This window comes from Neofelis nebulosa, chromosome 4 (assembly GCF_028018385.1).
Source record: "Neofelis nebulosa isolate mNeoNeb1 chromosome 4, mNeoNeb1.pri, whole genome shotgun sequence".
Taxonomy (NCBI): Eukaryota; Metazoa; Chordata; class Mammalia; order Carnivora; family Felidae; genus Neofelis; species Neofelis nebulosa.
In genome coordinates, this window is record NC_080785.1 from 154,244,298 (window position 1) to 154,256,997 (window position 12,700).

Sequence of the window (12,700 nt, forward strand, 5' to 3'; positions counted from 1 at the left end):
ACCGTTGCAGATACCAACGAGCCTTTGTTTATGTGGATTATTAATATTTACTGTGGCAGAGTCGGTTACGCGTCCGACTTCGGCTCGGGTCACGATCTCACGGTCCGTGAGTTCCAGCCCCGCGTCGGGCGCTGTGCTGACGGCTCGGAGCCTGGAGCTTGCTTCGGATTCTGTGTCTCCCCCTCTCTCTGCCCTTCCCCCACTAGCGCTCACACACGCGCTCTCTCGCTCTCTGTCTCTCAAAAATAAACATTAAAAAAATTAAAAAAAAAAAAATATGTACCGTAGCAGGAACTAAAACTGAGCCCTGAACCCAAATTCAGCGATTCCCTTAAAGTAACAGGAATGAAACTGTTACATCATAACATAAGTAACACTTTCGGGAAAATAATTTTGTTTTCCCCGGATGCAAACAATGTCCGTGCAAAGAGTGGCGGGATCCCCAAAGCTGCTTCTGCCCCACCACCCGCCCCGCACCCCCTCCTCCCCCACCCACCGCCCCGTCTGTTGTGATCGTTTTGGCTGAAGTCTGCGAAGGAAGACCAGCCACACACAGGGAGGTAGCTGGAAAAGGGAAGACATCAGGGACCCCTGGCATGGGTGTGGGAGACCCCTAGGGGTCCTTGGACCCCATTTTGAAAACCGCCAGGTGACTGAGAACAAACTGAGGGTTGATGGGGGGTGGGAGGGACGGGAGGGTGGGTGATGGGTTTTGAGGAGGGCACCTTTTGGGATGAGCCCTGGGTGTCGTATGGAAACCAATTTGACAATAAATTTCACATATTGAAAAAAAAAAAAAAAGGAAAGAAAACCACCAGGTGGATAACAGTTGTACTTGGTACAAAAGCCAAGCGGTACAAAGTAACAGACAGTGAAAACTCGGGCTTGGTGTCTCCCCCAGGCGCACCTGTTTCCCTCCCCAGGGACCAGGAATATTAGCCATTCATCCTGCTTCCTTCCAGAGACATTGTATCTTCCCCACCAGGGCCTTCCTGCTGGCGGCATCCAGGGCACACGGACTTTGCTCCGTCTGTCCAGCCTGGGGCGCGGCAGACATGGCCAAAGAGCCCTCCGGGGAGGGGGACCGGATTTCTACCCCCACCGGCGACGGGTAGGCGCGACTCTCCCTCAGCCTCGCTAATACAGCGTAGGGACCAGATGCGAGGTCAGGCCCCAGGGCGTCCCCGCTGAGCCTCAGCATGGGCCCGGGGAAGTGGAACCTATCTGGGCAGCCCGGCGAGGGTGCTCCTTCTGTGCGACAACCAGTCACCCAAGGCTTCCTGAGCGTCTACGCCCTGGGATGCGTCCTTCGGCCACCTCCAGCCCCCGGGCCCGTGACAGATCCCTGGGGGGCCCGGTGAAAACGCAGTTTCTCTTTCAGGGGGCCCGTGGTGAGGTCCCAGGGCCTGCCGTTTTGGACGAGCGCCCGGGTCTTGGTGTCACACGCTAATCAGCAAGTGTCTAGACAGGATCCTCAAACTCCAAAGGTGCTCAAGAGGCACCAGAGGGCTTGCCCCAAACACAGCTTCTGGGTCCGACACCCGCCCCCGGGGATTCTGATTCTGCAGGTCCGGGATGAGGCCCTGAGAACCTTTCTTCTCAACAAGCTCCCACGTGATGCGGGTGCGGCCAGCCCCCAGACCACCCCTGGAGTTCACACTGGTTCCGGGCCCTGCCTAGCTCCTCTGAGCCCCGTAACTGCCCGGTGCGCGCCCGAGATCGGGGGCACTTCATGGACGTGTGGTGAATGCGGCGGGAGGGAAGAGCCAGCGCGAGCCAGTCCCCGGATCTGGCTCTCGGACTAGAAGGAGGAGGGGAGAGGTCCGCACGCCTAAGATCCGTCCACGGCTCAGATCTAAGGTCTGAAGGGTTGTTATCGCCTCTTCGTTCCTCCCTGCCTTCCGACAGTGGGTTACAACTCAGTTCTCGCAGGACGCCTGCGGGGTTCCCTCCAGCCGCATTCAACTTCGTGGGTGCGGGCGTGGGGCTGGCTGTGCCCGAGGCCGGATTTTGCTGGGTGGACACCACGAGGTCAGAAAAGAGCCTGAGAGCTGAGGGTGGAGGTAAAGGGGTGGGGGACGGAGACCGGAGCAATGGCCCGTGGGGTCAGGCTGGTGGGCAGTATAAAGAGGCTGACGGTCTGTAGAAAATTGACATACCCACAGCCCCACTGAGGTCAAGGACCTGTTGGTGCCGAATGACAGGAGGGAGGAGAGGTGGGAGTGGGGTCAGAGGCTGGGGTGCCGGGAGCCAAGGTATGAGGGGCCACGGATGCCCTGACGGCGAGATCCGGGAGTTAGGGTCACGGGCGCGAGTGGCCGAGGAGCACGGAAGACATGGCCATGGGGGAGAGGGTTCAAGGAAGCCCTTGGCCAGAGACTGGAGGAGACCTGTACTTCGGTGGAGGGTAAAATACAGTTTCAAGGCCCCCCCCCCCCCACCCCATCCTGGGCCACACGGCCTTCCACAGCGTGACTGCACCACTCCAACTAAACCAACGTGTCCTATCTCCCGACTTCTTGGCTGTGGCTGGGCTCGGTGACGTGCTTCGACCCTCACAACGCAGCAGAGGTGACACGAGGTGACTTCTGAGGCCAACAAAGCAAAACAAACAAACAAAAAAAACCCATCAGCCCCTCAGAGCCCCCACACCTGCCTCTCCCGGATGATTTCTGGCTGTAGAGAGTGGAGTGGGAAGGACTGCAGGGAGGAGGTGGCCTCTTGGGTGATTCAGGCAGGGTGGCTTCTCGTGTGTCCTGGGTCATGGTCGTACCCAACATCCTCATTCACGATGGGACATGACCCAGCACAAGAGGGCAGCTGGGCAGAATGCAGGGGACAGATTACTGGACCTACTTCCTCTGGTTTGCCAGGCTGGGTTGGCAGCACGTTGTGGGGAAAGACAGCCTGGGGGCTACCAGGCGTGAGACCAGAGGTGGAGATTAAGGAGGAGAAAAGACTGCCTGGGGAAGAAGGGGTGGTGGAGAGAGAGGCTAGGGAAGGAGATTAGACAAGGTGGGGATAAAAGGCAGTGGTGTGGAGGGGGCAAGGGTAGGCTACTGCCTAGGGGCCACCAGTGTCCCCCAAAGGCCCTCGTGTCCATCTGTGAGACGCCCGTCAATCTGTCTTTGGTGTCCCCAGAGGGGCCCGGGGTCGGAAGCAATCTCTTCTGCCAAGTAGGCAGACAGCGTGGCCCGGGACTGGGTGGCAGAGAGAGCACCGCCAGCCCCTCCCCTCCCCCGGAAATTCACCTACAGGTGTAGCACTGGACCCTGAAAGGTGTACCTCAATGACACGCAGGCTCCACGCAGGCAAGGAGCCTGGCCTTACCGCGTCCCGGTCAAACAGAACATAAGATTTCGGGATGTTGAGGTTGAGACAGGAAAGGAGACGTGGGAACGGCTGCGTCAGCATCAGATGTCGTGGATGAGACCCAGAAAGGCAGCATGGGACATGAAGGAGGAGGGTCAGCAAGCCAGATCGGGGGTTGACGCTGCAGGGGGCGCACCATTAAGGAAACAGAGGCCGAGGCAAAGTCAAGGTTAGAAGACCGTGGTGTGCACCTTACGGACACTCCTGTCTGTTCCCACTACATCTAGGGCCACGGCCGCTGCCTAAATGCCCAGCCCTGTGCGCTGGTGGAGAAGAATCTCCTAGGGATGATATCCAGGGACAAAAGCCAGAGAGAAGCGGCCCTCAGCCAGTGGCGGGGAAGGCAGAGATGTGATGATACGTGCCCGGTTTCCTCAACCCTCTGGCCCCACAGTTGGGGTGACTCTGAGGGGCTCCCTGGGTTCCCCAGGGGGCCTGGGTGCCACTTACCTTCTGCAGGAGTGGCTCTATAATGCTCCCTTTCCTGGCCCCCTTTCCCCTCCCCTGCAGTGTCTCCTGGGATCCGCTGCAAATACATTACTTGCATCTGCGTTCCGTTCCAGGGTTTGCACCTAAAAGGGAAACCCAAATTAAGGTGGGCGTTGCTAATGCTTGCCGAGCTCAGCACCAAATCATTCATTCATATGCATGTATTCATTTAACCTTCTATAAAGTGGGAATTATTAGCCTCGTTTTACAGAAGAGGAAAGAGACAATCGAACGCATACATAATACACCCAAAGTCACCTCTTTGTCAGCTTAGTTGTCTTTTGCCTCCCTCTTCCCCCATCTGTCTGTGGACGGGCTGCCAGAGAGGGGAGGCCCGACCCCAGAAGACTCCTGGAGTGTTCCTTTGAAGGGCACACGGGGCACCTTGTCTAAAGTCTTCATTCTACGGATGAAGAAACAGAGCCTTGAAGGGACAAGTGACATTTGCAAATCACATTCGCATTCATTTCTGAAATGGTGCTTTGCAGCAATCCTGTGAAGGCCACTAGAGTCCCATTTTACAGAAAAAGAGTGGAGCCCAGAGTGGCGGGCAGGGGGGAAGCCAGCACAGTGGCAGAGCAGGTGCTGGCAGCTGTGGGGAGAGTCGTGGGAAGCATCCTTTGTCACTCTTCCTTAGGCCAGGTGCTCTGTGACACTTTTCACCTCCAAGCTGACCTTGTGCATCCTGCGGCAAGCAAGAGTGCTTGGCGATCTCATGCGATGGAGTGGGAGCCAAGACTTGTCAAGGCGTGGTTACCAGCCCTTGTGTCAGGGGAGAGCTGGGATTTGGCCACAGCCTCGGTTGGACCATCGCATTAAACAGGAACCTGCGATCAGAAAGAAATGGCTGAAACTCAGCCTACAGACCTGTACTCACTTCGGGCCAGAGGTTCCTTGAGATGAAACTGTTCAGTGGGGTCTGCAGGGGTGGAGACCGGGAGCAGAAAGGGACAGCAAACAGAGGTGGAGGACACAGGGGGTGCCAAAGAGGACCTGTCACGTCTCTCGTGCTATCAGCCGGTTCATTTGGAGAACCAGGATCCAGCGTTGGGGTTTAAATCCTTCCATTTGCAAACTCTAAAAAAAAAAAAAAAAAGGCTAGTCACTGACCACAAACCCTCTATGCCCTGCCCTCCCTCACCACCCCTCAATACACACACACACACACACACACACACACACACACACACTATCTCAGCCTTTGATTGCTTCACAAATTCTGGGAACAGCTCATACTACCTCTCCCCACTCAACTCCACCCAACCTTACCCTACCCAATCCCCTTAAGGCAGAGCTCCCCAGGGAGAAGCACAGCCGAGTGAGCAGAGAAAATCCTTAGAGTGAGCCCAACCTTGAGGAACCGGCCACTAGCGCGTGTCGCGGCCACTCATGGACACCCGACCATACAAAAAGAAGAACTCCGTCCCCTCCTCGTCATTCTGAAAGACTGTGAACCCTGGAGTCCTAAATCATCACACAGGAAGCTGAGGACTTCCTGTTCAATCAGGACGTTGAGCCTTGAGTTCATCAAAATTCGAAAAGCTCCAGAAACAAAGGCTTCGTGGATAAAACCCCTGAGACCAGAGTAAGTGGTACTTGTTTTTTTTTTTTTTCTGTCTTGCCGGTTACCACTGAGGGCAATCTTGTTAGAAGACATATATGCAGCCAGGACTGTCGTCCTCGCACTGTAGGACATTCCTGAAAGGTGAGGAATTCTTCGAGGGCCAAGCAAATGTCTAATTAGCCCATAGATGCATCTACAAGGCAATGAATTATATAGCAATACTGACAAGGGGTGAATTTATGAGACTGTGTGCTCAGATGTAAAACAGGGGTTTTCTTGCTAAAAAAGGAAAGCTTTCTTGAATGATTGGTTGTTGGTAACCGATTGAGAAAATCAGTCTTTCTAAAGTCTGTTAAGAAACAAGAGGCTCTCTGCGGAAAAACTATTCAGGAGGAAATCACTTGCCAAATTTCCCTATGTAAACAAAACCCAAACATGGTATATGAAGAAGTTGTAGCAAAAGGGAAATATTAATTACAAAAAACACTGCAGATGCCAGCGACCAATCTCTTGAGAAGACTAGAACCAAGGAGCCTCACAGTCAGGACTGCTGATTTGTCTCTGGAGGAGGTAGGATTTTACCCTCCCGAAGACAGGGAGATGTCCTCTTGGGATGCATCCATTCTGTTCTACTAACAAAGAGGCAGGTCAGACTGTGTTCCGAAGGTGGAGGGGCATGGGAGGGGTGGGGTGGGGGCTACTTGGAGGTATCTATTTCAACTGTTCCTTCATAGAAGAATCTGGAGTGCCCCGATTTTCCGAGTTAGAAGCTCTCAGAAGTTTGCATAGCTTGTCAACCAGGCTGTCTATTATTCACTGACGCTTGAGTCCCCACTCCGACTAGGGGGACAGCTCTAGACTATTCAGCCTATGGGCAGTGAAGGGCCGGGAAAGGTTTAGCCACTGGCCCTCATGGGAAAAAAAGAGCCCTGATTTCTAGTGTTTGTGGATTTCTGTGGCATCAATATCCCCACTGTGGTTGATTTCAAAGCTACCAAACCCCTGAATGCCGAGCCGGGGAGAGGTGGGCACGATCGGTTTTTACGAACCAGTGTAAGCCAGCCCCAGCATGCTACCAGGCTTGGGCGTCTTAGCCCCACAGACGGTCCTTTCTCTACTCAAAGCCCTCACCAGCTCCCAGGCTAGAGGATCCTGCTGATCACCTCAGGGCTGACTTTGCAGCAGCCTCTTGCAGGCCTCAGTTGCACCACGGGCCTTCTGTCTCCCTGCAAGTCCCCTTCCTCCCCACCCCCACCCCATCCCTCTCCCGGACTTGCTTGCGGATTGTTGCCTGGCGCCTGGCAAGTTGGGAAAATAGCCAACGAAGTTGGAGGGGGTGGTGGTGAAGGCGGGTCTGTTCAAATGGCCCGGGGGCAATGCTGACTCGGTTTGCCCTCATCTTCGCCCAAATTCCCCAGGACCCCCGGGCTCATGGGCTCAGGCTTGCAGCAGCGGCTCCTTGCGCTGCCAAGCTTCTGGTCGCTTCCGCCGTAAATCTGCCGGCCTACCCAAAAGTGCTGTCTGCCAAGCCCACCTGCCCGTACTGGCAGTGGCAGCAGAAGTCAGAAATTGCCCACACAGCCTGGTTAGTGACTGCCAGCCTGGGTCCCTCCAGAAGGAGAGCTGGTCGGGTATAGGCAAGTCCAGAGCCGGACGAGTGAGCCACAGGGACGGATTTGACGGGAAATGACAACTCCCCAGCCAGGATGCCGGACAGCCCCCTGCCCTGTCCCGTGTGCCTTATTTTCCAACGGCCGCTGCAGAAATGTGAATTTTGTAAGCTGGAAACATTCGCTAAGCAATTTAGAAGACTAGAGACTCCAGATTCAGGATGGGAGTGATGATGTGGGCACCGGCTACTTTACTGAGGCCAGCCTGGGACTGGCCTCAGAGAGGGGCCGGTGCAGGGAAGGAGGAACCCTAATATTTACCGAGGGCCCGAAAAATACCGAGGTGTCGCTTTTCTCATACATGCATTACCTTACAGCAGCCCTGCAAGGTAGGTGCTATTTTCCCACAGTACAGAGGAGAACCTAAGGCTCAGAGAGGTAGATTAACTTATCCCAAGTCACACAGCCGGTAGGTTACGCCAAAGCCCATCCATGCTCCCTTTGGGGAAGTGTCTTCAGGAAGTGATTGGAACAGACTGAAAGAGCCTGCTGACCATCAGGAACCGGGGGAAGTCCCACGAAGGCAAGCGATCCAGTGGCTGTTCTGTGTTTTTGTTTGTTTCAAGACAACCCTGGGTGCAAGTATCTAAGAGCCAGACTGTACTTTCCTCTGAATCTTCCTCACGGCTCTCACAGGTTGTCTACGAAGTTGCCTGTAGACCCACCTGTGCCACATCTGGGCTGTATGACATGAGCCAGGCTGACCCACTCTGCGTCCTCAGCGTCCTCATCCACTAAGGGATGGAGCTGGACTTCTAGAATTTCACTATGGCAGCTCTGTGGGTAGGATAATTTTTGCGTGGCAGGACATCCTTGGCCCTGCCTAACGAATGGCCAGACAGCAGCATCCCTTGTCTCCAGGGCACCACCCCCTCCCCCCGGAAAAAAAAAAAAAAAAGGCCACACATTTTCACGTGCCCCCGAGGCGCTATGTCACCCCTGACTAAGAACCTTTTAGGCCCCCGGAGCCGTGAAAATCCCTCTGTAAGTTTTGGACTCTCAGCATCCTTCTGGGGACCCCACGGCACAAAATCATTGCTCTGAGGTTGGAGGCAGGAGCCCCAATGATTTCAGGAATGGGCGTGAGAGCCACTCACGCCCGAGTTTGAACTCCACCGTTCGTTCTCATAAATACGTGTCCTTCCCACTTTGAACGTCTGCATCATCACCTCCAGACAGGGGGACAATAGCGACACCTGCTTGGGGGCGAGGGGTTGCCTAGCACTGAGTCCACTGCCAAGACCACGGGAAGCACCAGTTAGGAGCAGTGGGGCGAGACCTCCCTCCGTCTGCGCTCTGTCTCCAGCCACCAGACTTTTCCTGCAAGACACTTACCGTCAAAGCGATGGAATGAACCACTCGCGCGCTCATTTATTTACTGCCTACCCCCCACCCCCCGCCCCGACCCCACCGCCGCCCCGTTAGGCTCCAGGTTCCACCAGGGCAGAGTCGACCCGGGTCCCCCTTGCTCCGTGCTGTGTCCCGGGGTCTGGTACACAGTAGGCACTCAGTAAAACAGCTGTCAGGTGGTTGAAGGCTTCTAATCATCCCTGCCTCGTCTTTGTTGTCCAGGGCCCGCCGCCCTCTGACGGCAAAGAAAACAGAGACTCGCTCCAGGATGACAGAGGCCAGCACGGAAATCACAGTCCCTACAGAGACCTTTGACGTGACGACAGAATATGACTATGGGGGCATAACCCCGTGCCAGAAGGGGGAGGAGAGGGCCTTCGGGGCCCAGCTGCTGCCCCCCTTGTACTCGCTGGTGTTCGTCATCGGCCTGGTGGGCAACATCCTGGTGCTGTTGGTCCTGATGCAGTACAAGAGGCTCAAGAGTATGACCAGCATCTACCTCCTCAACCTGGCCATCTCTGACCTGCTTTTCCTCTTCACGCTGCCCTTCTGGATTGACTACAAGCTGAAGGACGACTGGATTTTCAGCGACGGCACCTGCAAGCTGCTCTCGGGGCTTTATTACATAGGCTTGTACAGCGAGATCTTTTTCATCATCCTGCTGACGGTGGACAGGTACCTGGCCATCGTCCACGCCGTGTTCGCCCTGCGGGTTCGCACGGTCCTCTTCGGCGTCCTCACCAGCGCCGTGGCCTGGAGCCTGGCCGTCTCGGCCTCCGTCCCGGGCTTTTACTTTTCCAAGACCCAGCGGGAGTTCTCCCATATCACCTGCAGCCTCCACTTCCCTCACGAAAACCTAAAAGCCTGGAAACGGTTCCAGGCTCTGAAGCTGAACACGTTGGGGCTGGCGTTGCCTCTGCTGGTCATGATCGTCTGCTACACCGAGATCGTAAGGATTCTGCTCAGGCGACCCAACGAGAAGAAGGCCAAAGCCGTCCGCCTGATCTTCGTCATCATGATCGTCTTCTTTCTCTTCTGGACCCCTTACAACCTGGCCATGCTGGTCTCTGCTTTCCAAGACACCCTTTTCACCGACGAGTGTCGGCAGAGCAAGCAGCTGGACGTGGCCATGCAGGTGACGGAGGTGATCGCCTACACGCACTGCTGCGTCAACCCCGTCATCTACGCCTTCGTGGGAGAGAGGTTCCGCAGGTACCTGCGCCAGCTGTTCCACGGGGTCCTGGCCACGCGCCTGGCCAAATGGCTCCCCTTCCTCTCTGCGGAGAGGCTGGAGAGGACCAGCTCAATGTCGCCCTCCACGGCGGAGCAAGAACTCTCTGCGGGGTTCTGACTCGGGCCCCTGGGGGCCGATGCGGGACCCAGCCGGGGTGACCTGCCAGGCGCGCCGACCCGAGCCGAGCCAGGTTGGGTCTCGTGGCCAGATCCGGACACGTGACCACCACGGAATGTGCAGCCACGTGGGGGTGAGCGAGTTTAAAGGCGGTGTGGGCTGAGTTCCCTCCGGGCCATGAACCTTCTCCAAGAACTTCTCCCTGGTGGGAAGGAGACGAATGAGCCCAATGGGACATTCCAGAAGACGGGGACCGAGTTTACCTGTGAAGGCCTTGGGCCCAGACAGGATTTCAGATTCGTGAGCATTAGCATTTGTAAACAGAGCCCTTTGACCCCAGGCAGCCCCTGCCCCTGCTCCCACCACCAGTGAACTTGGAAGCAGTGATTTCCGCTGCTGACATCACTTCGAGTGGAGAGCCAATCAGCAGCCAGCAGCCCCTCCCCACCTTCCCCTCCCCTCCCCTCCTGACCGCTGCAGGGCTTAGGTGCTTGGAAACCCTGAGGAACAGAGAACTCAGGGTGGGACAGCCAGAACCCTGGAGGGGAAATAGGATTGGGGAACTGCTGTTGGCAGTAGAATTGAGATCTCTGCCCTTCCCCTGCTCAGGCTCTGTCTCTCAAAAATAATAAATAAAAAAAAAATTTTAAATAGCTTAAAAACACAAAGGGAAAAAGGAAATGCCAAAATCACCCATAATCTCACCACCCAAAGACAACTACTGTGCATTCTTCGATGTGTTTTCTCTTAGTTTGCTTTTTTTTTTTTCCCCGTATGTATTTATGATGGTGACAAAGGTGGACTTCAGCTGTTTTCCTGTCGTTGTTGTTGTTTCCCAGGTGAATAGATCAGTTTAAAGCGTTGTTTCTGATGGCTGCACTGAACCTCACAGCAGGGATACGCCCCAATTTACTCCACGCGTTTCCCCAGATTTGCTTGCGGGAATCAATTCAATCCGGCAGTGGTGACTGAGGACGTGCTTTTTTCAAAGTGAGTTCTCTGAGCTCTGGGAGGCACACAGGCACAGGGGTGCCCTGGAGCCCGTGGTGCTTGGACAGCAAAGGGGAGGAAGGCATCCACCAGTCAGAAAACATCCTAAGGTGGGGGGGGGGGGGGACGGCAGTGGGGAGCACCTGGGTGGCTCAGTCAGCTAAGCATCTGACGTCAGCTCAGGTCATGATCTCACAGTTCGTGGGTTCAAGCTCCACATCGGGCTTTGCGCTGACAGCACAGAGCCTGCTTGGATTCTCTGTCTCCCTCTCTCTCTGCCCCTCCCTTGCTTGCGCTCTCTCTCAAAAATAAACATTAGAAAATAAAAATAAAAGACAGCACCCTGAGTAAATGGGTGTCCCACCTGGCGACACAATGACGCCATCGGGCTGGCCACTCTTTTTTTGGACCCTAGTGTTGTCCCTTCAATCAGGGACCTACTCTGTGCACACGCTTCCTTTATGCAAAGCGACTGGTATCATGGAGGTTTGGAAAATGTTTGTCTGGGGAGGAGGAGGTCACCCTGCCCTGGGCTTACGTTTCCACACAGAAAATATGGCGAATTCCAGGCTTTGAGAGTCAAGGGAGGAGTCAGCTTTCCACTTGTACACCTGCCGGTTCCTCTCTGCAGTGTGGAGAGAAGGAGGCGGAATGGAATTAAGAAACATTTGTCTGCCACTTTGGTAAAATGACACTGCATCGAAAACCGTACCTGATTGCAACAATATCACAGTGAGAAATGCTGTCATTCCAACATCCTCCAGTTCCATCTTTGAAATAAGACTTGTTTTTTGACGTGTCACCAAGGCAGTGATGTGCACTGCAGAAAACTGGAAACATCTAGAAAGGCCAAAGAAGAAAACGGAAGCACTTGGACCCACTGCCTACAGACAGCCTCTCTTAGCACACTAATGTTGAAGTGCATCTCCTTCCTGGATTGTTTCCTAAATGTACGCACATGCGTGCAATCACGCTTAACATTTTTTCGTGCAGCCACGGTAAAAGTGGACCATAGCAAGCACTCACTAAATGCTGGTTGAATGGATGAATCTTTGAAACCCCCATTTCTGTATAAAGTGAGGATAAGCCTAGTGTCTACCCCCACGGGGCTGTTTGGAGGATTAAATGAAACAAAGCAAGGAAAGCAGGTTGATCTCTTTTTTTCCTTTAAGTTTTTATTTTAGGGGCGCCTGGGTGGCTCAGTTGGTTAAGCGTCCAACTTCGGCTCGTGATCTCGCGGTTTATGGGTTCGAGCCCCGCGTCGGGCACTGGGCTGACAGCTCAGAACCTGGAGCCTGCTTCGGATTCTGTGTCTCCCTCTCTCTCTCTGCCCCTCCCCTCCCCTGCTCGCTCGCTCTCTCTGTCTCTCAAAACTAAACATTAAAAAAAAAAATTTTTTTTTAAGTTTTTACGTTAATTCCAGTTAGTTGACATACAGTGTAATATTAGATTCTGGAGTACGATGGCGTCATTCGGCACTGCCATACATCAAGTGTTACTCATCACAACAAGTGCCCTCCTTCATCCCCATCACCTATTTCACCCATCCCCTCCCCCCACCGCCACCTGCCCTCCGGTCACCATCAGCTTGTTCTCTCTGGTCAGGAGTCCGTTTCTTGGGTGATCTTTCTCCAAGTCTCAGATAAGAAATCTAACACCCCCTGACGGTGCCCCTCCTCAGTTACTCACGGCACCCCCAGCCCTTCCTGTCCCTTGTCTTCCTGTCCCCCCCCCCCCCCACCCTTCCCTCCTTGCTCCTGTGCGTGCCGGTCACGCCCCACCTCCATGTTATTGCTGTTTCTATCATTTCATCCTTCGGAAAGGCGGCCAGAATAGCACAAAGAACTCCCACATTCCTCATCCAGATTCCCCAGCTGTCGGCATTTTACCACATTTGTTTTAATTCGTCATTCC

The 12,700-nt window shown here is 54.6% G+C and overlaps 1 protein-coding gene and 2 long non-coding RNA genes across 7 annotated transcripts; 1 reads left to right on the top strand and 2 right to left on the bottom strand.

Annotated features, from left to right (window-relative positions):
* Nucleotides 1-812: 812 nt before the first annotated feature.
* LOC131510274 (uncharacterized) lies at nucleotides 813-2,591 on the bottom strand. Its single transcript, XR_009260972.1, has 2 exons — nucleotides 2,160-2,591; nucleotides 813-2,013 (listed from the first exon to the last, which is right to left on the bottom strand). It is a non-coding gene; the product is annotated as an uncharacterized LOC131510274 (long non-coding RNA).
* A 429-nt stretch (nucleotides 2,592-3,020) lies between these two features.
* LOC131510273 (uncharacterized) lies at nucleotides 3,021-5,256 on the bottom strand. Of its 2 annotated transcripts, XR_009260970.1 has the most exons (4): nucleotides 5,136-5,256; nucleotides 4,739-4,938; nucleotides 4,120-4,264; nucleotides 3,021-3,944 (listed from the first exon to the last, which is right to left on the bottom strand). It is a non-coding gene; the product is annotated as an uncharacterized LOC131510273 (long non-coding RNA). The 2 variants fall into 2 exon arrangements; XR_009260971.1 differs by lacking the exon at nucleotides 5,136-5,256 and having other exon boundaries at nucleotides 4,729-4,983.
* Nucleotides 5,176-11,930, top strand: LOC131510271 (C-C chemokine receptor type 1-like). Of its 4 annotated transcripts, none has more exons than XM_058727219.1 (2): nucleotides 5,176-5,446; nucleotides 8,668-11,930. In XM_058727219.1, the coding sequence occupies exon 2, from the start codon at nucleotides 8,714-8,716 to the stop codon at nucleotides 9,794-9,796; it is 1,083 nt and encodes a 360-aa protein (XP_058583202.1). In that variant the 5' UTR covers nucleotides 5,176-5,446; nucleotides 8,668-8,713; the 3' UTR covers nucleotides 9,797-11,930. The 4 variants fall into 4 exon arrangements, with proteins under 4 accessions (XP_058583202.1, XP_058583203.1, XP_058583205.1 ...); XM_058727220.1 differs by having other exon boundaries at nucleotides 5,272-5,566; XM_058727222.1 differs by lacking the exon at nucleotides 5,176-5,446 and adding an exon at nucleotides 5,589-6,072.
* The last annotated feature ends 770 nt before the right edge of the window (nucleotides 11,931-12,700 follow it).